This window comes from Erythrolamprus reginae, chromosome 4, assembly GCF_031021105.1.
Source record: "Erythrolamprus reginae isolate rEryReg1 chromosome 4, rEryReg1.hap1, whole genome shotgun sequence".
Taxonomy (NCBI): domain Eukaryota; kingdom Metazoa; phylum Chordata; class Lepidosauria; order Squamata; family Dipsadidae; genus Erythrolamprus; species Erythrolamprus reginae.
Window position 1 is genome coordinate 2,754,806 of NC_091953.1, and position 26,675 is coordinate 2,781,480.

The window sequence follows — 26,675 nt, forward strand, 5'->3', positions numbered from 1 at the left end:
CCGAAGAGGCTTCTTGGATGAGAAGTGAAAAGTCTTCAAGGAAAAACAAAGCCCAGTTGCCTGTTGAGAAAGCATCTTTGGGACTCCTTGCCACGGTTTCTGGCTAAAGCTTCTCAGCCACAACCCGTCCTTTCCCTCCCCTGCAAATCTCCCTCGGCTGAACTTTGGGGAATCGAACTCCCCGATCGATGCCAAACCTCAGCCGGCTAACAAGCCACACAGGGGCCTGGCTGAGTCCTGCAGGCTTTCAGAGCCGCCATCGTTTAGATGTGGAAGAACGGACTTGGCCTTCAGCCCCTTTTTCTAAATAAACTCCCGGCTGAGACACATGGCAGGAAAGGATGGTGCGCAGCAACATTCATCATAATCGTATTTATATTGTATTGCTGTGATGTTGTGAGCCGCCCCGAGTCTTCGGAGAGGGGCGGCACACAAATCTAATAAATTAGATTTAAAGGGGAGACCTTTGAAAAGTGTTCGGAAACTTCAGATCATGCAGAATGCAGCCGCGAGAGCCATCGTGGGGCTCCCTAGATTCGCCCACATTTCTGCAACACTCCATGGCCTGCATTGGCTGTCGATCGGTTTCTGGTCACAATTCAAAGTGTTGGTAATGACCTTTAAAGCCCTACACGGCTTGGATCAGAATACATCCGGAACCGCCTTCTACTGCATGAATCCCAGCGGCCGATAAGGTCCCACAGAGTTGGCCTTCTCCGGGTCCCATCAACCAAACAATGTCATTTGGCGGGCCCCAGGGGAAGAGCCTTCTCTGTGGCGGCCCCGGCCCTCTGCAATCAACTCCCCCTGGAGATTAGAATGGCCCCCACCCTCCTTGTCTTATGCAAATTACTCAAGACCCACTTTTATCACCAGGCATGGGGGAGTTGAGATATTCCTTCCCCCTAAGCCATTACAAGTTATGCATGGTATGTCTGTGTGTATGTTTGGTTTTATAATAAGGGTTTTTAGTTGTATTATTAATTGGATTGTTACATGCTGTTTTTTAGCTGCCCTGAGTCTGCGGAGAGGGGCGGCATACAAATCCAATAAATAATAATAATAATAATAATAATAATAATAATAATAATAATAATAATAATAATAATAATAATTTTTTTTTAAAAAAATGGCAAATAAGGCCATAGAATCCTTACCACCAGCTTTGGATCCTACCCATGAATAACAGAATTACAGAGTTGGAAGGGACCTTGGAGGTCTTCTAGACCAGTGATTTTCAACCTTTTTTGAGCCAGGGCACATTTTTTACATTTACAAAACCCTGGGGCACATGGGGGGGGGGGGCCCTAAAAAAAGTTTGGACAATTTTTTTTTCTCTTTTCCTCCCTTTCGCTATATTTCTCTCTCCCTCCTTCTTTCCCTCCCTTTTTTTCTCTCTCTCTCCATCCTTCTTTCTTCCTCTCTTTTTTGCTCTCTTTCTCCCTCCCTCCCTCTATGTCTTTCTCTCTCCCACCTTCCCTCCCTCTCTTTCTCTTTCTTTCTCTCTCTCTCTCTCTCTCTTGTTTTCTTTCTCTCTCTGAGCTTCGCGGCACACCTGACCATGTCTCACGGCACACTAGTGTGCCGCGGCACACTGGTTGAAAAACACTGTTCTAGACCAACCCCAGGCTTGGGCAGGAAACCCTATGTCAGACAAATGGTTATCCAACACCTGCTTAAAAGCTTCCAGTGTTGGAGCATTCACAACTTCTGGAGACAAGTTGTTTCATGGATTAATTGTTCTAACTGTCAGTAGATTTCTTCTTAGTTCTAAGTTGCTTCTCTCCTGGTTTAGTTTCTCTATCACACAATACTAGGACGAGGGGCCACTCCCTAAAGCTCATAGGTAAGAAAGTGAGGACAAATCAAGGGGAATATTTCTTCACCCACAGGGTCCTTGGTTGATGGGATTCCCTTCCAGAAGAGGCTGTGACAGCTGTCAGCCTGGAGAGCTTCAAGGCAGGATTAGACAGATTCAGGGATGCCAAGTGTATCCATGGTGGTTATTGAAACTGAGGTTCAAGTGCCTCCTCTATGTTGATTGAGGCAGGCAGGGTTTCCTTGGGTCCCATTTGTTGGGGGTCAAGGGAAAGGGAGGGTCTTGCCTTCTCCTTCTGCTCAAGATCCCCATGGACAATTGGTGGACCCCTGTGTGACACAGAATGCTGGACTCAATGGGCTTTGGCCTGATTCAGCAGGGCTCTTGTTATGGTCTTATGACAAATGGTTATCCAATCTTGTCTTTAAAATGTCCAGTGTTGGTCTGTTGGAGCATTCACAACTTCTGGTGGCAGGCTGTTCCACTGATCAATTGTTCTCACAGTCAGGGAATCCCTCCTTAGTTCGAGGATGATGCTGGTACAGGCAATTCTCAACTTACAAACGTAGGTTTTAATGACTATTGAAAGGGACGTTTTTCATGTCCTGTTTTTCACATTTCCAGGCTGGGTGAGGAATTCTGGGAGTTGAAGGCCACAAATCTTTAACGTGGCCACGTTTGGAGACCTGCTCTCGGATCCCACATTTCTAGGAGTTGTTGTTTTTTTTAACTGAGTCATGAGGTTGGAAAGTTTACTTTGATAAGCTCCCCCACTATAATTTTGGGGTGAGTGTTGACAGAGCTGAAATTCCAAACCTATTTGTGTTTCAATCTTTCAGGACGGAGGAGCGAAGGATTCGTATAAGCAAACTCTCCCCACGAATGACACGTGATCCGCCCAAGTCAGCAGAAAACCCTCTGCTGCCTATGAGTTGTCTAAACATCTCTAGGGCAAACTGGAGGGAGGGAGGGAATGAGAGACGGAGGGGAGGAAGGACAGGGAGGAAGGGAGGGAAGCGGAGAGAGAAGGAGGATGGATGGATGGAAGGAAGGACAGACAAAATAGGGAGGGAGGAAGGAAAGAAAGAAGAAAAGAGAAAATAGGGAGAGAAGAAGGAACAAAATAAAAGAAAAAGGGGAAGAAAATAGGAAAGAGGAAAGGAAGAAAGGAAGGAAGCAAGGGAGGAGGGAGGGAGGATGGGAAGAAGGAAGGAAGAATAGAAACGGAAGGAGGGAAGAAAGGAAGGAGGAAAGGAGGGAGGAAGGAAGGAAGGAGGAAAGGAGGGAGGGAGGGAGGAAGAATAGAAAAGGAAGGAAGGAGGGAGGGAGGGAAGGCAGACAGGAAGAAGGGAGGGAGGGTGGGAGAAAGGAAGAATAAAAAAGGAAGGAAGGAAGGAAGGAGAAAAGGAGGGAGGAAGGAAGGAAGGGAGGAAGAAAAAACAGAAAGAAAGGAAGGAAGGAAGGAAGGAAAGACTTAGGAGGAAGGAAGGAAGTTAAATGGGGAAGGAAGGACAAAATGGGGAGGGAGGGAGGAAGGAAGGAAAGAAAAAAGGAAATAGGGAGGGAAGAAGGAACAAAAAAGAAAATAAAGGGAGGAAAATAGGAAGGAAGGGAGGAGGGAGGGAGGAAGCGAGGAGGGAGGGAGGAAGGAAAGGCAGACAGGAAGCAAGGGAGGAATGCAGGAGGAAGGAAGAAAGAATAGAAAAGGAAGGAAGGAAGGAAGGAAGGAAGGACCTTATAGAGATCTTCTAGTCCACCCCCTGTTCAGGCAGGAAACCCGACCCCATTTCAGACAAATTCAATCCAAATCACTTCTGGAAAGGCAGTCAGATCTCAACACCCATGCTTCCCAGCCACTGCAAGACACAACAGGGATACTTACAGTGAGTAGGCTGACCGCCCAGCAGAAATCTGGATGACTTTTCATCGTGTCCGATTTCACAGCAACAACAGGAATCAAAATCTGCAGGGATGGCAGAAAGAAAGACAGGGACTCCGTTACCTGCCAAGGCTCCGTGATCTTATATTGGCTTCCAAATAAATTGTGGTTTTTTTCCCCTCTCCATTGCGGTCTATGTTTACTTTCATCCTACCTGTTATTTTGGGAGGGGGGGGAGAGTCGGGCTGTTTATCTCGGGAAAAGGAAGTTTGCTGGGGAGGTATGATTAAGTTAAGGAAAAGGAAATTGGAGATGTTGTGGACTGTGTGGGAAATGTGAGTTTCCCGTGGGTGTGATTTAAACAGAACGCAGCAAACCCCACAAGTTCAAGATTCCTTCCTTCCTTCCATCCCCATTCTCCTTCCTTCCTTCCTTCCTTCCATCCATTCATCCCCATTCTCCTTCCTTCTTTCCTTCCATCCATCCCCATTCTCCTTCCTTCCTTCCTTCCTTCCTTCCTTCCTTCCTTCCTTCCTTCCTTCCTTCCTTCCTTCCTTCCACCGAGCACCATCATTATTATAAGGTATAAAAAATATACTGCCGACATTTAAGAAAACAGTAAACTACATATCAGAAGTAACATAATAACAAAAATTCTTCTATATCGGACACGTTATGTGATAGAGCAAAACTAAGCATATTTTTGGAATCTGCACTTCAAATTCTATAAAACAGACATGATTTTTTTGTGTAATTATTTGCGTTATAAATATAGAAACAATGGCTACAAACAGGATCATGTAAATGGTATATCGCTGTTGGAAAGTTTGAAACTGTGATGTAAAAGAAAATTGTTATAATAAAAACATTGGAAAATAATAACAACAACTCCAGGCTAGGAATTTTAAGTCAAAATACCAAATGCTACCCTTATCGTACATCTTTTTAAAATCAGAATCTAGGAATTGGGTACAAACTAGTTCTCAAATTACAACTTTTCGTTCAGTGACCATTTGAACATAATAATAATAATATAATAATAATAATAATAATAACAACAACAATAACAACAACTATTATTATTATTATTATTATTATTATTATTATTATTATTATTATTATTATTATTATTATTATTAATTAGATTTGTATGCCGCCCATCTCCAAGGACTCGGAGCGGCTCACAACAATAAACAATTAAGTACAATCCAAAAATTAAAACTACAGTATAGCTAAAAACCCACTATCATTTAAAAACAGTCATTCCTACCCAATCATAACCACACATAAATCTTACTAGCCAACAAGGGGATACATCAATCCCCTCATGCCTGGTGAAATAGATAGGACTTCTGAGTCCTGTGGTAGGCGAGGAGGGTGGGGGCAGTTCGAATCTCCGGAAGGAATTGATTCCAGGGGGCTGGGGTCACCACAGAGAAGGCTCTTCCCCTGGGTCCCACCAGACGACATTGTTTAGTCAACGGGACCCGGAGAAAGCCAACTCTGTGGGATTTAAGCAGCCACTGGGTTAATAATAATAATAATAATAATAATAATAATAATAATAATAATAATAATAATAATAATAGATTTGTATGCCGCCCCTCTCCGAAGACTTTGCTAGGGAGAAATTCACTGTACATTAAATAAAAGAGGTTCTAACTAAGGAGTAATTACTATTTTTGTGTGTGTTTGACTTTTTACAGGGAAAATCAGGATGCAAACACAAACACACACACACACACAAAACCCAAAGCCAAACCACCTCGAAATCACCTTCAAAGGGATTGCAGAGATTATTATTATTATTTTAAAGCCAGTCCCCAAAAAAGCCTTCCAGCTCGCTCCCTGCTATTTAAAGAAATGCTGCGCTATTCGGTCTGAGTTCAGCCACGTGCCGCGGCCCTGCTGCAGACGGCAAATTGCACACAGGAGCCGCCGCAAGGCAGCCGACGGCTCAATCTTTCAACCGTTTTATCCAATTTTTATCCTGAAGGCAGAGAAACAAATGAGGGGTGTCAGGGAATTGCTCAGCACGTGTCCAAGTGGAGTCAGAGACCGAGACATATTTGTAGTTTTATAGCAATAGATATATTTTACATAGAAACTGTTGTGGTTAGCTCTGGCCCTGCTCCTGCCCCAAGGACTGTGGATGTGGGGGAGACATCCACATGCTGCAGGCCTGTTTTGCCCCCCCCCCGGTGGAATCTGCTGATGAAGGCTCCTCTGAGCAAGAAGACATGAGTGACAGGGAGGAGGAGAGTGTGGCAGACAGCTCAGAAGGAGATCAATTATCTAGCTCCTCCTTGGATTCGGAACAAGAGTTAATGATACAGCCACGCATGCGGAGAGCGATGCATAGGCAACAACAACTGAGAGATTGTTATCACAGAAAATGAGGCCACCTGTGGTTGGGTGGGGCTGTGGCCATTAGTGAGGCTGCTATAAAGAGCAGCCTGTGGGTTTGGCCCTTGTGGAGGATTATCTGATCGTTGTGTTTCGTGACTGCTTTACTGACTTTGACCTTTTGTGTGCTGATTTCCCCCCGCTTTGAAACTAAACCAGAGCAAAGTGTGTTTCACTTTGTGAAAGAAGAAGGTCTGTGAATTGCCTCACAGCTGCAAGCTAAGTATCACAGAACTGATAAGGGACTTGTAGAAATTACCAGTTTGTTTGGAGACCAGTGCACTTTGCTATACCAAAAGAGGGCTTGGGTTAAGTGAAGTTTCATTATAAAGAACGTTGTTTTGAATTTTCAAACGTGTGTGCATCTGAAATTTGTACCTGTGAATTTTTGGGAGGAGTCTACCAGAGAGCCCGACAGAAGAGAAACATAGAAGATTGATGGCAAAAAAAGACCCCCTGTTCCATCCAGTCTGCCCTTATACTATTGTGTGCTTTCTGCCGCACAAATCCCAGTGGCCGATAAGGTCCCACAGAGTTGACCTTATCCAGGTCCCATCAAACAGACATTGTCGTCTGGTGGGGCCTAGGGGAACAGCCTTCTCTGTGGTGGCCCCGGCCCTCTGGAATAAGCTCCTCCCCAGAGATTCGCACTGCCCCCACCCTCCTCGCCTTTGGTAAGACGCTTAAGTTCCATCTATGTCACCAGGCATGGGGCATTATGTTAGGTAGGGATGCGATTGAGTAGACTGACTGGTTTTTTTAACATAATGGGATTTTAGTTTGCTGCTTTAATTATTAGATTTGGTTTCATATTGTTTCTATTGTATGTTGTGAGCTGCCCCGGGTCCTCGCAGAGGGGCGGCATACAAGTCTAATAAAAAATAAAATAATAATAATAATAATAACAATAACAACAACAACAACAAAAACAACAACAACAAACAACAAAACTATTTCCTGTATTTTATCTTACGATGGATCTATGTTTATCCCAGGCATGTTTAAATTCAGTGGCTATGGATTTACCAACCACGGCTGGTAGACGTTTGTTCCAAGCATCTACTACTCTTTCAGTAAAATAATATTTTCTCATGTTGCTGCTGATCTTTCCTCCAACTAAACTCAGATTGTGCCCCCTTGTTCTTGGGTACACTTTCCTATTAAAAACACTTCCCTCCTTACATCCATCTATCTATCTATCTACCCATCTACCATCTACCTATCTACCTATCTATCTACCTACCTACCTCTCTCCTTACCTACCTTCCTATATCTTCTTTCTTTCTATCTATCTATCTATCTATCATCTATCTATCTATCTATCTATCTATCTATCTATCTATCTATCTATCTATCTATCTATCTTCCTATCTATCTTCCTATCTATCTATCTATCTATCTATCTATCTATCTATCTATCTATCTATCTATCTATCTATCTATCTATCTATCTTCCTATCTATCTTCCTATCTATCTTCCTATCTATCTTCCTATCTATCTATCTTCCTATCTATCTATCTATCTATCTATCTATCTATCTATCTATCTATCTATCTATCTATCTATCTTCCTATCTATCTATCTATCTATCTATCTATCTATCTATCTATCTATCTATCTATCTATCTATCTATCAATCATCTATCTTCCTATCTCTATATCTATCTATCTATCTATCTATCTATCTATCTATCTATCTATCTATCTATCTATCTATCTGGCAAATAAGATACGGGTAGTCCTCGACTCCCAATATAAATAAATAGATGAATGAATGAATGAATGAATAAAAAAATAAAAAAATAAATGTACACGACTTGCCTGTTTGCAACTTTGCAGCCCAGGTCTCCCAGACAGTTATTTATTTATCTATTAGCGATGTTTATATGCCGCACCAGTTCAACTGGACTCGGTAACTTTATTCTCGGATAAGAATAGACTAATCTCAGGGGGTGGAGAGGGGCGGATCTTGTTACCCTGGAATATTTAACACCTGGCATCTCCCCATTGGAAAAACAACCCATATGCTAAGGACAGCAGCCCCACAACACCTTCGCCAAGGGAGCCCCTGTCGAGAGATCTCTGGCTCGCTGCACATGCACTTAACAAGCCACAAAGGTTTGGATGAGGTTGAGAAACCAGGAAGATGGCTGGACTCTGCTATGGCTAGCTTCAAAATACAGTGGTGCCTCTACCTAAGAGCGCCTCTACTTACGAACTTTTCTAGAGAAGAACCGGGTGTTCAAGATTTTTTTGCCTCTTCTCAAGAACCATTTTCCACTTACAAACCGGAGCCTCTGAAATTGTAACCGGAAAAGGCAGGGAGAAGCCTCCGTGGGGCCTCTCTAGGAATCTCCCGGGAGGAAACAGGGCTGGAAAGGATGGGGAGAAGCCTCCCTGGGGCCTCTCTAGGAATCTCCCAGGAGGAAACAGGGCCAGAAAAGGCAGGGAGAAGCCTCCGTGGGGCCTCTCTAGGAATCTCCCAGGAGGAAACAGGGCCGGTAAAGGCAGGGAGAAGCCTCCGTGGGGCCTCTCTAGGAATCTCCCAGGAGGAAACAGGGCCGGTAAAGGCGGGGAGAAGCCTCTGTGGGGCCTCTCTAGGAATCTCCTGGGAGGAAACAGAGCCGGAAAAGGCAGGGAGAAGCCTCCGTGGGGCCACTCTAGGAATCTCCTGGGAGGAAACAGGGCCTCCACCCTCCCTGTGGTTTCCTGAATCACATACATTATTTGCTTTTACATTGATTCCTATGGGAAAAATTGCTTCTTGTTACAAACTTTTCTACTTAAGAACCTGGTCACAGAACAAATTAAGTTCGTAAATAGAGGCGCCATTGTACAGGTAGTTGTTGTGGGCTTTCGGCTGCCGTCCACTTCAGAAACTGAATCGGAGGAGGAAGAGCTGTGGGAATCAGCAGCATTAGTTTGCTACACAGTATGCGCCCACATTGCGCACCGGCAGCAAATAGGACCTGTGCGCAGCTCCACATTTCCAGCGTGGGTGCGTGCGCGTCCCAGTGAGATGTATGTGCAGGTAGTAAAATCTCACGAGGGGGCACACACGAGAGGACGATTTCACCAATTATTTGCATGTGCGGAGAGGGGCGGCATACAAATCCAATAAATAAATAATAATAAATAAAATAATCACTGAAATATCATACGCATCCCCGCACGAGATCCTGCACATGCGCAGAAGTAAAAGCTTGCTGGGACGCACACATGTGCACGCCAGAGACCAACAACTGTGCACGCAGTGTACTGGTAGCAGTGGTAGCGCAACCGCCGCCTGGCCACAACATGTTGTAAGTCAAGGGCTACCGTCAAATGCCAGGCACACATTTCATCCGGGTTCTATTTCATCCCAGCGTCTGGTCTGAAAGACAAGAGCGCCAACTTCAAGGGCCCTTGAGCCTTAAAAGAACTTTGCAATGAGTTGCAACGCAAATATCTTATTTGGTCCTGCGGAAAAACATACCGTATTTTTTGGAGTATAAGACACATCTATTTCCTCCCTAAAAGAAGCTGAAAATTCAGGTGCTACTCTGAATGTAGCTTTTTTAGAAGCTTTTTTTCCACAGACCTAACTAGGAACTAATGACCTTCCCAGCTCTTACCTTGCAGGTTCTTTCATTGTTACTCTCTGCGAAGAATGTTTTCCAAGCCCTAAGTCTTTGCAGAGTTTTTTTCCATTGCTCTAATTGCTCTGAATGTTTCTTTCCAGCTATAACCAGGTGCTAACAATGTTCCCAGCTCTTACCAACTTACAAGCTCTTTCATTGTTACTCTCTGTCAAGAATGTTTTCCAAACCCTGTCTTTGTAGTTTTTTTAATTGCTCTAACTTACTCCAAATGTTTCTTTCCAGCTATAACCAGGTGCTAACAATGTTCCCAGCTCTTACCAGCTTGCAAACTCTTTCATTGTTACTTTCTGCAAAGAATGTTTTCCAAGCCCTAAGTCTTTGCAGAGTTATTTTTCATTGCTCTAATTGCTCTGAATGTTTCTTTCCAGCTATAACCAGATGCTAACAATGGTCCCAGCTCTTACCGGCTTGCAAGCTCTTTCATTGTTACTCTCTGTCAAGAATGTTTTCCAAACCCTTTCTTTGTAGTATTTTTCATTGCTCTAACTTACTCCAAATGTTTCTTTCCAGCTATAACCAGGTGCTAATGATTTTCTCAGCTCTTACTGACTTGCAAGCTCTTTCATTGCTACTCTCTCTGAATAAGGTTTTTTTTAAAAGCCCTAACCAGGGCATAAAATAATGTGCTGAAGCTGACCAGACGAAGGACGCTGGCCAGAGGAATACCTGGTAAGCAGATTCTTTTCCCTATTTTCCTCCCCCAAAACTAAGGTGCGTTTTATATTCGGGTGCTTCTTATACTTTGAAAAATACAGTTAGTTTGCTCACATTCCAGCCAAGGGCGACCCCCTGCCCCCCCAAGATGAGAGGCCAGGTCTCAACGCCCCATAGATGGCTTCTTGGTTTTATTAATTAGGCCAGCGTCCACTTCTGAGAAGTCGAGAACAGTTGTGACTCAGAAAACAAGGTCAAGGTGCCACCATCACCAGCGATAACAAGGCCCCACGAGCCACCGCCGAAGCTTCCACGGGGAGCTAATTTTGAAAGTTTGCGTCAAGAGAAAGTGACTGAACTCGAGGCTTTTGCTATCAAAACCCAGGGATGTACGAATTGGGCAACATCCAAGACTTGTGGACTTCGACTCCTGCTGAAGAATTGAGAGTTGTGACCCACAAGTCTTAAAATTACCACGGTTGGCGAGCCCTGAAAACAAGAGAACATTCAAGGACGTTTCAATTCTTTTTTCCAAAAGTTGAAAAAAAACCTGAAAGGTGTGAAACCCAGGAGAACAGAAGGAATCAATTCCGATTTGGATACCTCCAAGAATACCTCGACTGCATAAAGAATAAAATGTTGGATTTTGTTTGAAATTTGAGGTCTTTAGATCCAGCTCTTGGTATAGTCCACAGGCCAGAATTATATACTGCTAAAAATAAATAAAGAAAGGGAACACTTAAACAACACTACATGGGGCTACCTTTGAAACGTGTTCGGAAACTTCAGGTCGTGCAGAATGCAGCTGCGAGAGCAATCATGGGCTTTCCCAAATATGCCCATGTCACACCAACACTCCGCAGTCTGCATTGGTTGTCAATCAGTTTCCGGTCACAATTCAAAGTGTTGGTTATGACCTATAAAGCCCTTCATGGCATCGGACCAGAATATCTCCAGGACCGCCTTCTGCCGCACGAATCCCAGCGACCACTTAGGTCCCACAGAGTTGGCCTTCTCCGTGTCCCGTCAACTAAACAATGTCGTTTGGCGGGCCCCAGGGGAAGAGCCTTCTCTGTGGCGGCCCTGGCCCTCTGGAACCAACTCCCCCCAGAGATTAGAATTGCTCCCACCCTCCTTGCCTTTCGTAAGCTTCTTAAAACCCACCTCTGCCACCAGGCACGGGGGAACTGAGATACTCTTTCCCCCTAGGCCCTTACAATTCTATGCATGGTATGTCTGTATGTAAGTTTGGTTTTACAATAAGGGTTTTTAACTGTTTTAATATTGGATTGTTATATGCTGTTTTACTACTGTTGTTAGCCGCCCCGAGTCTACGGAGAGGGGCGGCATACAAATCCAATAAAATCAAATCAAAATCAAACACTTAAACAACAGGGGTGGCATACAAATCTAATAAGTAAAATAAATAAACACAATATAACTCCTAATAAATCAAACTTCTGTGAAATCAAACTGTCCACTTAGGAAGCAACACTGATTGACCATCAAGTTCACCTGCTGTTGTGCACATTCAACTTTGCACAGAACAACGTATTCAATGGGAATATTTCACTCATTCAGATCTCGGATGGGTTCTTTGAGTGTTCCCTTTATTTTTTTGAGCAGTGTATAAAAAGAAAATGTTTTCGTATTTATTCTTAGACTTCTTGCAGAAATATTTCTTTCAAGATGTGATATATAGACCCAGAAATAAATAAAAAATACAAAATTGTATATATTTGTTTCTCCCCTTTTCACAGTAATGTTTATTTGCCATTTATTTATTTCTTTTAATCCTCCTAATAGCTAGTGTCCTTTCTAAATTCTTTTACAAAGGATTTATATAGCACTAGCATTACAGAATACACCATCTACTTTGATTTATCTTGTCTCATCTGTTCAATGACGTCTGTGTTACTTTCACTTATTGTCGGGCCTATTGATCCTCTTCTAGTCCTATTAGTATTATTATTATTATTGTTGTTGTTGTTGTTGTTATTGTTATCATCTTTATTATTATTGTTATCGTTATTGTTATCATCTGTATTATTGTTGTTGTTATTGTTATCGTTATCACCTTTTTTATTATTGTTGTTGTTTATTTATTTATTTATTTATTTATTTATTTGAATTGATTTGATTTGTATGCCGCCCCTCTCCGCAGACTCGGGGCGACTATTATATTATTATATTATAATATTATTGACAGCATATGCACCAAGACAAATTCCTTGTGTGTATAATCACACTTGGCCAATAAAGAATTCTATTCTATTCTATTCTGTTCTATTCTATTCTATCCTACTGTGGTTGTAAGTGGAGGACAACAGAGGTTGAATTGAACTTGGGCTTGATTTTGGCACTATCTGAAGTTGACGTATTAGGTCTGCAACAATGCCAAAATTAATGCTTTTCCTCTCCAAAAAGAAGGATGTTCCAGGAAATTTGGGGCCTGGTCTTCCCAAAGCAGGAAGAAGTCGCTCCGCTAACATGTTGCAATGAGAATTATTCAGGATTTCCATAAATGATTTCACCCAATTGCAAATCGGAAGGCATTTATCGCAAGAGACTTGCAAAAAAAAAAATTCTCTAAGGTTCTTTTTAATGCCAGCTACAGATTCTGGGAAAGTAGACTAAAATTTCCAGCCTTTTTTTTTTTTAATTACTCGGTTTACTGGGTGTAAATTATTTGAAGAATTTGAAACCCTTCCTGGCATCAGGATGAGATGCTATGAATTTAGAAACATAGAAACATAGAAGTCTGACAGCAGAAAAAGACCTCATGGTCCATCTAGTCTGCCCTTATACTATTTTCTGTATTTTATCTTAGGATGGATATATGTTTATCCCAGGCATGTTTAAATTCAGTTACTGTGGATTTATCTACCACGTCTGCTGGAGGTTTGTTCCAAGCATCTACGACTCTTTCAGTAAAATAATATTTTCTCATGTTGCTTTTGATCTTTCCCCCAACTAACTTCAGATTGTGTCCCCTTGTTCTTGTGTTCACTTTCCTATTAAAAACACTTCCCTCCTGGACCTTATTTAACCCTTTAATATATTTAAATGTTTCGATCCTGTCCCCCCTTTTCCTTCTGTCCTCCAGTTCTAACAGTTCTAACAATTGTAACTATGATTCCTTTTATTGGCTGACAGCCATTCACTCAGTGACTTTTTGAAGTTACAACGGCACTGGGAAAAAAGTAATTTATGGCCAAATCCTCCTGGTGACGTGATCAAATTTCAGATGCCTGACAGCGGACAAAGAGTTCTGGCGTTTCCAATGTCCTGGGCCTACGTCAATTTTGACAATCGGTTGTCCAATCTCTTCTTTAAAACTTCCAGTATGGGACCACCTACAACTTCTGGAGAAAAACTGATTAATTGTTCTCCTGAACTGGATCTCTCTTTAATGATTCCCGCTTGGCAGCATCTGAGAACGCAAAGAATTTCCTCTCTCATGGTTTCGATGGCCAAGTTATGCAAAAACAACAGCATGTCATTCTATAATGTTTCTCAGCTGGTACTACACGGGATAACCTACCAGTTTCTTTAATAGAGGACAGTAGTACTGTAGAAGAATTTTATGAATTTGTAATGGATTTTAAATTTTCAATGGATTTAAGCCCCCTTTGAAAACCTGTGAAGTAGCGAATCCGTGAAAGATTTATTTTTTTATTTGTCAAACAAGTACAGATACCTCATCTTACAAACACCTCATCATACAAACTTTTCGAGATACAAACCCAGGGTTTAAGATTTTTTTGCCTCTTCTTACAAACTATTTTCACCTTACAAACCCACCGCTGCCGCTGGGATGCCCCGCCTCCGGACTTCCGTTGCCAGCGAAGTGCCTGTTTTTGCACTGCTGGGATACCCCTGAGGCTCCCCTCCATGGGAAACCTCCGGACTTCTGTGTTTTTGTGATGCTGCAAGGGAATCCCCTGAGGCTCCCCTCCATGGGAAACCTCCGGACTTCTGTGTTTTTGTGATGCTGCAAGGGAATCCCAGCAGCACAAAAATGGGCGCTTTGCTGGCAACGGAAGTCCGGAGGTGGGGTTTCCCAGCAAGGGGAGCCTCAGTGAAATCAAGCATCGCAAAAACACAGAAGTCCGGAGGTGGGGTTTCCTATGGAGGGGAGCCTCAGGGGAATCCCAGCAGTGCAAAAACAGGCGCTTCGGCTGACAAAAGGGGTGAATTTTGGGTTTGCACGCATTAATCGCTTTTCCATTGATTCCTATGGGAAACATTGTTTCGTCTTACAAACTTTTCACCTTAAGGACCTCGTCCCGGAACCAATTAAGTTTGTAAGACAAGGTATCACTGTATAGTATTATAGTACATATTAACATAACATAACATAACATAAGTTGAACGTAGTAATAGAAAGGATAATAAGACAGTAGGACAGGGACATTAGGCACAAAAGTGTACTTATGCACGCCCCTTACAGACCTCTTAGAAAAGGGGAGAGGTCAATTGTAGATAATGTAAGGTTGAAGATTTTGGGGTTGGGGGAAGCAACAACAGAGTCAGGTAATGAGTTCCAGGCGGTGACCCCTCTATTGCTGAAATCGTATTTTCTGCAGTCAAGTTTGGACCGATTTACATTCAGTTTGTATCTATTACGTGCTCTTGTGTTGTTGTTAAAGGTGAAGTAGTCACTGAGAGGGAGCACATTATGATGTATGATTTTATGAACAACAGTTAAATCAGTTCGGAGACGACTTAGTTGTAAATTTTCTAGATTTAGTATTTGAAGTCTGGAGGAGTAGGAATAGGGATTACTGCTATTTGTGTCTCCCCTGATCCTTCTTTTCATTCAACTAGCTATGCCCAGTTCCTGCAACCCTTCATCCTATGTTTTAGCCTCCGGTCCCCTAATCCAGTGTTTCCCAACCTTGGCAACTTGAAGATATTTGGACTTCAACTCCCAGAATTCCCCAGCCAATTGCCCATGGGGATCTTCAGCAGAAAGAGAAGGCAAGACCTTCCCTTGACCCCCAACAAGTGGTACTCAATAGAATCCTGCCTGCCTCAACCAACATAGAGGCAGCACTTGGACATCCGTTTCAATAACCATCTATATGCTTGGCATCCATGAATCTGTCTAATCCTGCCTTGAAGCTCTCCAGGCTGACAGCTGTCACAACCTCTCCTGGAAGGGAATCCCATCAACCAAGGACCCTCTGGGTGAAGAAATATTTCCCTTGATTGGTCCTCACTTTCTCACCTATGAGCTTTAGGGAGGGCCCCCTTGTCCCAGTATTGTGTGATAGAGAAAATAATTTTTCTCCATCCACCTTTTCTATCCCATGCATGATTTTATACACTTCGATCAAGTCACCCCTTCAACGCCGTCTTTCAAGGCTGAAGAGACCAAGGCGTTGTAACCTGGTTTCATAATGGAGGGTCTCCATTTCCTTGACCATTCTTGTGGTCCTTTTTTGCACCTTTTCCAGTTCCATTATATCCTTCTTGAGGTGTGGTGTCCAGAACTGTACACAAGACTCCAAGTGTGGTCTCACCATCGATTTGTACAGAGGAAATACAACGCTTGCTGACCTATTTTCGATTCTTTTCCTAATCATGCCAAGCATGGAATTTGCTTTTTTTTTTTTACTGCTGCTACGCAATTAGCCACAAGTCACTTCCTTTCACCGCTGTTGTAACTTCGAACAGTCACTAAGTGGAACTGTTGTAAGTCAATGCTTGGCTGCATAGCTAGAGGTATAACAAGCAGGAAGAGGGAGATTGTGATCCCCTTATATAGAGCGCTGGTAAGACCCCATTTGGAATAATACTGTGTTCAGTTCTGGAGACCTCACCTACAAAAAGAGATGGATAAAATTGAAGGGGTCCAAAGACGGGCTACAAGAATGGTGGAAGGTCTTAAGCATAAAAAGTATCAGGAAAGACTTCATGAACTCAATCTGTAGAGTCTGGAGGACAGAAGGAAAAGGGGGGACATGATAGAAACATTTAAATATGTTATTTAAATATGCTGCGCACTGGGTTGACATCTTCATTGAGCTGTCCACCAAAACCCCAAAACCCTTTTCTTGGGTTGTCTCGGAAAGTTTGGTCCCCATCAGTTGGACAGATGTTGGTACCCAAACAAAGATGCTTGCTATTTCAACCACGTGTGGAGTTGAGCCACGCTCGTGTGGGAACCCTGGCAGTGGCATCAACCAGTACAAGGCTGAACTCATCCTGCGTCATAAGAAGCAGAAAAAACAATGGGCTCCTTTCAGTTCCAAGCCTCTGCACTTAGCAGGGACGTCCAGTTTTATCCAGATATTAAAAAGGATGTTGGGACTGTAGAAAGAGTGCAGAGAAGAGCAACCTGATCCTACGCAGCTTCTGCTCAGGCAATCTCACACTACTCACAAGAGCCTACAAAACTTTTGCCAGACCCATCCTAGACTACTGCTCATCTGTCTGGGACCCATACCACATCTCGGACATCAACACCCTTGAAAATGTCCAAAGATACTTCACCAGAAGAGCCCTTCACTCCTCCACTCAAAACAGAATATCCTACGAAAATAGACTAACAATCCTGGGTCTAGAAAGCTTAGAACTACGGTGCCTAAAACACGATCTGAGTATTGCCCACAAGATCATATGCTGCAATGTCTTACCAGTCAATGGCTACTTCAGCTTCAACCACAATAACACAAGGGCACGCAACAGATTCAAACTTAATACGAACCACTCCAAACTTGACTGTAAAAAATATGATTTCAACAATTGAGTTATCGAAGCGTGGAACTCATTGCCGGACTCAATTGTGTCAACCCCTAACCCCCAACATTTCTCCCTTAGACTCTCCACGATTGACCTCTCCAGGTTCCTAAGAGGCCAGTAAGGGGCGTAAATAAGTGCACTGGTGTGCCTTTCGTCCCCTGTCCAATTGTCTTTCCTTTCTCTCACTTATCATATATATTCTCTTCCTTTCATATATCCTCTCCTCTAAGTTCACTTTCACCCTCTTTTATATTATCACATGCCTATTTTTCTTCCTATGTATTTGTGTATTGGACAAATGAATGAATGAATGAATGAATGAATAAATAAATAAAAAAATAAAAAAATAAAAAAATAAAAAATTTTTTAAAAAGAGGATTAGGGGACTGGAGGATAAAACATATGAACATTGCAGGAACTGGGTAGGTCTACTTTCCACCTGTCCCAGTGGAAGAGAATTACAACTTAATTACAGTAGAATTACAGCTTAAAACAATTACAATTTACAATAGAAAATAGACACAGCTTGTTCAGAATATTAAGATGATTAGGGGACTGGAGGCTAAAACATACAATGGACCTGACCGGTCGCTGGGATTCGTGCAGCAGGGTTCGTGTTAGACATTAGGACAACAAATGTCTAACATTTAGGAACAAAAAAGGAACTAAGATCATAATTTTTTCCTTTTTAGCTTATTTGCATTAATTTGAATAGGTGACGCGAACAGTGTTGAAAAACGCACAAAGACAAGGAGGTTTGTTGTACCCACGGGGATTGGAGTAGAGTAGATTCTTTATTGGTCAAGTGCGACTGGACACACAAGGAATTTGTCTTTGGAGCACAAATTTGACTTTTATGCTCTCAGCGTACATAAAAGAAAAGATAAATTTGTCAAGAATCATAAGATGAAACACTTAATCAATGCCATGTGGTACAATAATTGCACACTGCAATATAATTCAGTGAAACAGTGGATATGTATTAATGTATCCCCTTCTCTGGCCATTAAGAGTTAAGTGTGGTTGTGATTGTATAGTATTGATTGTTTTTTTTTTAAGATAGCGGGTTTTTAGTCATAGTTTTAACTATTAGATTTGTATTGTACTGTTTTATTGCTGTTGTGAGTCGCCCCGAGTCTTCGGAGAGGGGCGGCATACAAGTCTAATAAATTATTATTATTATCTATCTATCTATCTATCTATCTATCTATCTATCTATCTATCTATCTATCTATTAGATTTGTATGCCGCTCCCTCTCCGTAGACAATCTGAGGTTAGTTGGGAGAAATTTAGAAGTAACATGAGAAAATATTATTTCACTGAAAGACTAGTAGATGCTTGGAACAAACTTCCAGCAGATGTGGTTGGTCAATCCACAGTAACTGAATGTAAACATGCCTGGGATAAACATATATCCATTGTAAGATAAAATACAGGAAATAGTATAAGGGCAAACTAGATGGACCAGGAGGTCTTTTTCTGCTGTCAATCTTCTATATTTCTATGTTTCAAGGATCACCTCTCCTGGCTTGGGATCCCCTGATGCCCAACAGTTTCCCAGGCTCTTCAATCCCCCCAATAGCTGCCGTTGTGTCACCAGGGCCCTGAAATACACAGACACACACACACAACATTCAGAGACCACAGCTGTGACAGTGAGATGGAAATTTCCTCCGGTTGCTCTCGCCTTCCCCCCTGCGTCTGAGCAGGCTCCGTGCCAGCACATTCTCTCAAGCGTATTTCTTAATTTTGTTTTTAATCTGCACAGATTTGCTTTGTTTGGGCAACACAATGAATTTTCCCTTCTGAAGGGCTCTTTGTGGAACGAGTGGCCTCCAGAAGTTGTGGGTGCTTCATCCCCTGGATGTTTCTAAGCAGAGATTTGTCTGAAATGGGACAGGCCGCCACAATGGCGAACCAATGGCACGCGGGCCACAGGTGGTACGCGGCGCCATATTGGACGGCCCACAAGACATTGCCCTGTGTCAGTTCCAGCGCACATACGACCCACAGCTGAGACTGGACCATCATAATAATAATAATGCCGCATAAATCCCAGTGACCGGTTAGGTCCCACAGAGTTGGCCTTCTCCGGGACCCAGGGGAACAGCCTTCTCTGTGGCGGCCCCGACCCTCTGGAACCAGCTCCCCCCGGAGATTAGAACTGCCCCCACCCTCCTTGCCTTTCGTAAACTTCTTAAAACCCACCTCTGTCGTCAGGCATGGGGGAATTGAAACATTTCCCCTGGGCCTATACAGTTTAGGCATGGTATGTGTATGTTTCTTTTTAAATAAGGGTTTTTAAAATGACTTTCAATTATTAGATTTGTTATATATTGTACTATTATTGGTGAGGTCAACCGTGGATAGTCTAAGGGTAAAGTGTTTGGGTTGAGGGGATGATACTACGGAGTCCAGTAGTGAGTTCCACGCTTCGACAACTCGATTGCTAAAGTCGTATTTTTTACAGTCAAGTTTGGAGCGGCTAATATTAAGCTTGAATCTGTTGCGTGCTCTTGTGTTGTTGTGGTTGAAGCTGAAGTAGTCTTTGACAGGCAGGACATTGCAGCATATGATTCTTGTGGGCAATACTTAGATCACGTTTGTATATGTTTTAGCTTACAGTCCCCTAATCCTCTTCGTTGCTTTTCTTTTTCTTTTTAAATATACTTTATTTATAAATACAAAAAAAAAGAAAGGAGGAAAAAGGGAAAAAAGAGGGGGAAGGAAAGGATGAACAGAAGAAAAAAAGGGGAGGTAGGGAAAGGGGATGCAAAATCAAGAAATTTGGAAAAATAGTAACATTATACATCATACATTATACATCATAGCGTGTAAATCTCTTAATATCTTTATAATGTTTCTTGAACAATGTAAATAAACAATATCCATATTATTACCAAGTGTATCTTAAATTATAGTATTAAATCTTACATCTCGTTTCCAATAAGTTGTCAATTTCTAGAGTATGTATATTTCTGTATACATTAGGTAATAGTAGATAAGTAAAGGAATTTTATAAAGGAAGAAAGTAAAGGGAGAGGAGTATGAGGATATTAGAGTTTATTTAGAAGCAGAAAAGTTTAAAGTTGGGAAAGAAAAGAAAAAGGGAATTAAAAAGAAAAAGAGAAAATGTGAAAAACAGAAATCTGCGTATAGCGCAGACGTTTTTAGGTAACACGACATTGTGTAAGGAGATAATAGGAGGTGTATATGTATAGTATAGTAAATATATATTTGATGTATAAAGAAAGGAGGTATAAGAGTTGCTTTTCTGTAGAAAATCGGTTAAGAAACCATCTTTCTTGTAATGCACCAGTCCTGCAGCTTCCTCGCTTTGGGATGAATCATTATCCCATCATTAATTAAAAATAAAAAAATCCCACCCCACTTGCCTTGTATGGAATTCCTTCAGCGCCGTAAATATGGCTTTGATTCCTCAAAGCCAGGTAAATGCTAAGCTTTCAACCAGTCTGGGTGGAAAAACGATGGAAGGGAGTGAAAATCACTGCTTCCAAAAATAGACTTTTGTGCAGGTCAGTTCAGCCAGCCAAGCTGCAATCAAGGCCCAAAACTGCAAAGCAATCTTTAGCAGACCTCAGCTGCAATTTGATTGGCACCTGCAAAAGAGCTTCCCTCCTTGTATCCTGGATGTTCAGACTAATTCATACATTGCTTAAGGAAGCCCGAACCTGGGCCTTTTTTATTTTTTAACCTAGTCATTAAATGCTCGAGGTCTTGCCAGCAATGCGCACTAGGCAAGCCCACCTTTAAGTATAGGGGAGGGGGAAGCAAGGGCCCATTTTTTAAAAAAGCAACAAACCGGATAAATATGTGCTCTGTAATTTGGATAGATTGCAATTTCCCCTGTCTAAAAGAACAGTAAACACACAGCATAATTGGGGCAGTTAAGAGTTTGCTAGAGGAGAAAGTGCCCCCAAGACCTGCAAATTCACGGAAAAAAATCACCTGCATCTTATTATGCGGAGGAATTAAAAAGCCCCTGGATAGCAATAGTCTTTAGACTGATCTACCAATTCATGGTCCTTTCACAGCTCATCTAAAGTGATTTGCAGAGTCAGCCCCAAACAAGCTGGGTCCTCATTTTAGCGACCTCGGAAGGACAGAAGGCCGAGTCAAACTTGAGCCGGTCAGAATCGAACTATTGACAGTGAGCTGTGAATTAGCCTGCAATACTCCATTCTCAACCACTATGCCAACAAAGGAAGGAAGGAAGGAAGGAAGGAATAGAGAGGTAGGGAGAGAAGGGGGGAGGGAGGACTAGAGAAGGAAAGAAAGGGAAGAATGGGGAAGGGAGGGAGGGAGGAAAGAAGGAAGGAGGGATGGAAAGGGAGGAATGAAGGAAAGAAGGAAGGAAGGAAAGGAGGAATAGAGAGGGAGGGAGAGGGGGGAGGAATAGAGAAGGAAAGAAAGGGAAGAATGGGGAAGGGAGAGAGGGAGGGAGGAAAGAAGGAAGGAGGGATGGAAAGGGAGGAATGAAGGAAGGAAAGAAGGAAGGAAGGAAAGGAGGAATAGAGAGGGAGGGAGGAATAGAGAAGGAAAGAAAGGGAGGGGAAGAAAGGGAAGAATGGGGAAGGGAGGGAGGAAAGAAGGAAGGAGGGAAGGAAAGGAGGAATAGAGAGGTAGGGAGAGAATGAGGGAGGGAGGAATAGAGAAGGAAAGACAAGGAAGGGAAAAAGGGAAGGGAAGAATGGGGAAGGGAGGGAGGGAAGAAAGAAGGAAGGAAGGACAATAGCACTATACCGCTTCACAATGCTTTCAAGCTCCCTCTAAGTGGTTTACAGAATCAGCCTCTTGCCCCCAACAATCTGGGTCCTCATTTGACCCACCTCAGAAAGACGAGAATGGAAACGTTGGCTTGAAACTCAACATTTAAAAAATCGAAGATCGTGGCATCTGGTCTCAATGCTTCCTGGCAAAGAGAACTAGTTCTCGACTTACGACCATAACAGATCTCCCAAATGCATGTTGCTAAGCTGAGGACTCCCCGTCAAAGGAGAAGACATGGAAGGAGGGACAGATTTTATATTCCTGGGTTCCAATGGTTGTCACCGTGTCCCTCGGGTGTCATGCGGTCACCGTTTTGCCGCCTTCCAACAAGCAAAGTCAATTGGGAAGCCAGTTTCACTTAATGACGGCATGACTAACTTTAACAACTGCATGGATTCGCTTAACAATCGTGGCGAGAAAGGTTATAAAAATGGGGCGCAAAACTCAATTTTAGGTCTTGCTTAGCAAGAGAAATGTGGTGGTCAATTGCGGTCACAAGTCAAGGACTACGCTGTTTTAATTTTTCAAACAACCTTACTTGGGAAGTAGAAACCCCCCACCCCACCCTTTGTTATTCTCACAACACAGTTGGAGGGGATTGATTGATTAATTAATTGTAATTAATTTAAATTTGAGAAATAAATAAATAAATAAAATAAACAACAACAACAATAACAAAACAACAACAATAATAATAATCATAATGATAATAATAATTTATTAGATTTGTATGCCGCCCCTCTCCGAGGACTCCTGGAATTATTGATTTGATTTGATTGAATTGGATTGGATTTGTATGCCGCCCCTCTCCATAGACTTGGGGCGGCTAACAACAGTAGTAAACAGTATATGACAATCCAATATAAACAGTTAAAAACCCCTATTGTAAAACCAATCATACATACAGACATATCATGCATAAAATTGTAAAGGCCTAGGGGGAAAGAGTATCTCAGTTCCCCCATGCCTGACGGCAGAGGTGGATTTTAAGAAGCTTACGAAAGGCAAGGAGAGTGGGAGCAATTCTAATCTCTGGGGGGAGTTGGTTCCAGAGGGTCGGGGCCGCCACAGAGAAGGCTCTTCCCCTGGGCCCCGCCAAGCGACATTGTTTAGTTGACGGGACCCGGAGAAGACCCACTCTGTGGGACCTAACTGGTTGCTGGGATTTGTGCAGCAGAAGGCGGTCCCTGAGATAGTCTGGTCCGGTGCCATGAACAGCTTTATAGGTCATGACCAACACTTTGAATTGTGACCGGAAACTGATCGGCAACCAATGCAGACTGCGGAGTGTTGGTGTAACATGGACATATTTGGGAAAGCCCATGATTGCTCTCGCAGCTGCATTCTGCACGACCTGAAGTTTCCAAACACTTTTCAAAGGTCGCCCCATGTAGAGAGCGTTACAGTAGTCGAGCCTCGAGGTGATGAGGGCATGAGTGACTGTGAGCAGTGAGTCCCGGTCCAATTAATTAATTAATTAATTAATCCATCCTTCTGGAATTGAGGAAAACAGCAAATCTGATTCAATTCAGGGTCTCTACCAATGAAACAGACTTCAAGAAGCGGCAAAAATAAAGCGAGAAATATATACTGCTCAAAAAAATAAAGGGAACACTCAATTAACACATTCCAGATCAAAATGAATGAAGTGAATTATTCTCATGGAATCCTTTGTTCTGTACAAGGTTGAATGTGCACAACCGCAGGTGAAATTGGTTGTCGATGGGTGTTGCTTCCTAAGTGGACAATTTGATTTCACAGAAGTTTGGTTTACTTGGAGTTATATTGTGTTGTTTCAAGGTTCCCTTTATTTTTTTTGAGCAGTGTATATCCAACCTGGGTCTAGAAAGCTTAGAACTACGGCGCCTAAAACACGATTTAAGTATTGCCCACAAGATCATAGGCTGCAACGTCCTACTGGTCAATGACTACTTCAGCTTCAACAGCAACAACACAAGAGCACGCAACAGATTCAAACTTAATATCAACCGCTCCAAACTTGACTGTAAAAAATATGACTATAACAATCGACTTATCGAAGCGTGGAACTCATTACCGGACTCAATTGTGTCAACCCCTAACCCCCAACATTTCTCCCTTAGACTCTCCGCGATTGACCTCTCCAGGTTCCTAAGAGGCCAGTAAGGGGCGTACATAAGTGCACTGGTGTGCCCTTCGTCCCCTGTCCAATTGTCTTTCCTTTATCTCATATATCATATATATTTTCTTCCTTTCATATACTGTATCTTCTCCTCTATTTTTACATATTATCTTTATATATATTACTTCATGTCTATTCTCTATCATATGTATTGTGTATTGGACAAATGAATAAATAAATAAAATAAAATAACCTATCCAAATTCATCAGCCATTTTTCAAAAGCTGGGCTTTGATCCATCCGGGCCCAGTAAACACCCTGAATAATTAAAACCGAGTCAACCAGCGGAATAAATATCACGACTCAAAATCCTGACATAACGTTGAAAAACACAAAATAATAATAAACAAAGCATCTTTTCATCGTGAAATTCACCCTCTTTCTGTCGGCTTCTGAAGGGACCCAAATTTAAACTCTGAAGCAAGAGTAGAAATTTAAGCAGGGCAGTTCTTTAGCCACGGATGTTTTGGCTTCCATTGTGGTCATAAATCAAGGGTGGATGACCGCAATGGAGAGAGAAACGTCCATCGCTCAACAATGCGGTCGTTTATGAGAGTTGCACCTGATTTTGCAACCAATTTTGGTCACAAACCGAGGTCTACCTCGCTGGATTACATTTTCAAAAGGTGTCCGGTAATATTAACCTGATCCTGCGCAGCTTCTGCTCAGGCAATCTCACACTACTCACAAGAGCCTACAAAACTTTTGCCAGACCCATCCTAGACTACTGCTCATCTGTCTGGAACCCATACCACATCTCAGACATCAACACCCTTGAAAACGTCCAAAGATATTTCACCAGAAGAGCCCTTCACTCCTCCACTCGAAACAGAATATCCTACGAAAATAGACTAACAATCCTGGGCCTAGAAAGCTTAGAACTACGGCGCCTAAAACACGATTTGAGTATTGCCCACAAGATCATAAGCTGCAACGTCCTACCGGTCAATGACTACTTCAGCTTCAACTGCAACAACGCAAGAGCACGCAACAGATTCAAACTTAATACGAACCACTCCAAACTTGACTGTAAAAAATATGATTTCAAAAATCGAGTTATCGAAGTGTGGAACTCATTGCCGGACTCAATTGTGTCAACCCCTAACCCCCAACATTTCTCCCTTAGACTCTCCACGATTGACCTCTCCAGGTTCCTAAGAGGCCAGTAAGGGGCGTACATAAGTGCACTGGTGTGCCTTTGGTCCCCTGTCCAATTGTCTTTCCTTTCTTTCACCTATCATATATATTCTCTTCCTTTCATATATCCTCTCCTCTAAGTTCACTTTCACCCTTATATAAATTACCACATGTCTATTTTTCTTCCTATGTATTTGTGTATTGGACAAATGAATAAATAAATAAAATAAAATAAACAGAAGCAAAAAAACCCCCTGTGCATGCTCAGAAGTACTTTTTTTGGGAGACTGAAAACCGAGTGCGCATGGATCGGCCCTGGCAAACATGGAAGGGGTTGTGAGTTCTAGTCTCGACTTAGGTATGAAAGCTGGCTAGCTGACTTTGGGCCAATCACCAGGAGATGGTGAGTTCTAGTCAGCGGTGGGCTAGTAGCCAGAACGCTAAATTGCGCTTGCATAAGGGCTTGTGCGATTTTGCTTCTGCACCTGTGGAGGTAGCAAAATCGTGCATGGTGCTGCAGGAGAGCCCGTGTTTTGGCATGCGGGACCATCTTCTGCCGCACGAATCCCAGCGACCAGTTAGGTCCCACAGAGTGGGTCTTCTCCAGGTCCCGTCAACTAAACAATGTCGTTTGGCGGGACCCAGGGGAAGAGCCTTCTCTGTGGTGGCCCCAGCCCTCTGGAACCAACTCCCCCCAGAGATTAGAATAGCCCCCACCCTTCTTGCCTTTCGCAAGCTTCTTAAAACCCACTTCTGTCATCAGGCTTGGGGGAATTGAGATATTCTTTCCCCCTAGGCTTCCACAATTTATGTATGGTATGTTTGTATGTATGATTGGTTTTAAAATAAGGGTTTTTAGCTTCTTTAGTATTGGATTGTCGCATGTTGTTTTTACCACTGTTGTTAGCCGCCCCGAGTCTTCGGAGAGGGGCGGCATACGAATCTAATAAATTATTATTATTATTAATTATTATTATTATTCCGGCTAGTAGCCTACCGCTGGTTCGTCCCAATTTAGGCATGAAATGCTGAGGAATCTATAGCAAATATTCCTAAATCGAACACCAATAATCATGCTGTTTGCTGGAAATAAGATCCGTTACTTCCAAGGGTGGATTCAGCCCTGAGCTGAGGGACGTTGGGTTGGTTTATGACGGCAATCCGTCCAGATCTGCAGAGGGATCTTGTTTATTTCAATAAGGGATTCCGCAGAAGAGTTTCTAGGGGAACAAAAGAACCCCAAGAGAAATTGCAAGCTAGAACAATTTGTTCTCCCTGCCTCTGTGCGGAATAAAAGCAGAATTAAGTCTGCAAAAATACCTGTTCTGTCGGGCTCTCTGGTAGAATCCTCCCGAAAATGCACAGATACAATTTCAGACACACACACGTTTGAAAATTCAAAACAATGTTCTTTATAATGAAAATTCACTTAAAC

The 26,675-nt window shown here is 42.6% G+C and overlaps 1 protein-coding gene across 1 annotated transcript in view; it reads right to left on the reverse strand.

Annotated features, from left to right (window-relative positions):
* RELT (RELT TNF receptor) overlaps positions 1 to 26,675 on the reverse strand; it is a 57,124-nt gene that overhangs the window by 23,693 nt on the left and 6,756 nt on the right. The window contains exon 2 of the mRNA XM_070751612.1: positions 3,702 to 3,782. Within this exon, the coding sequence (XP_070607713.1) occupies positions 3,702 to 3,746 (45 nt within the window). The 5' untranslated portion in view covers positions 3,747 to 3,782. The remainder of the gene's footprint in view (positions 1 to 3,701; positions 3,783 to 26,675) is intronic.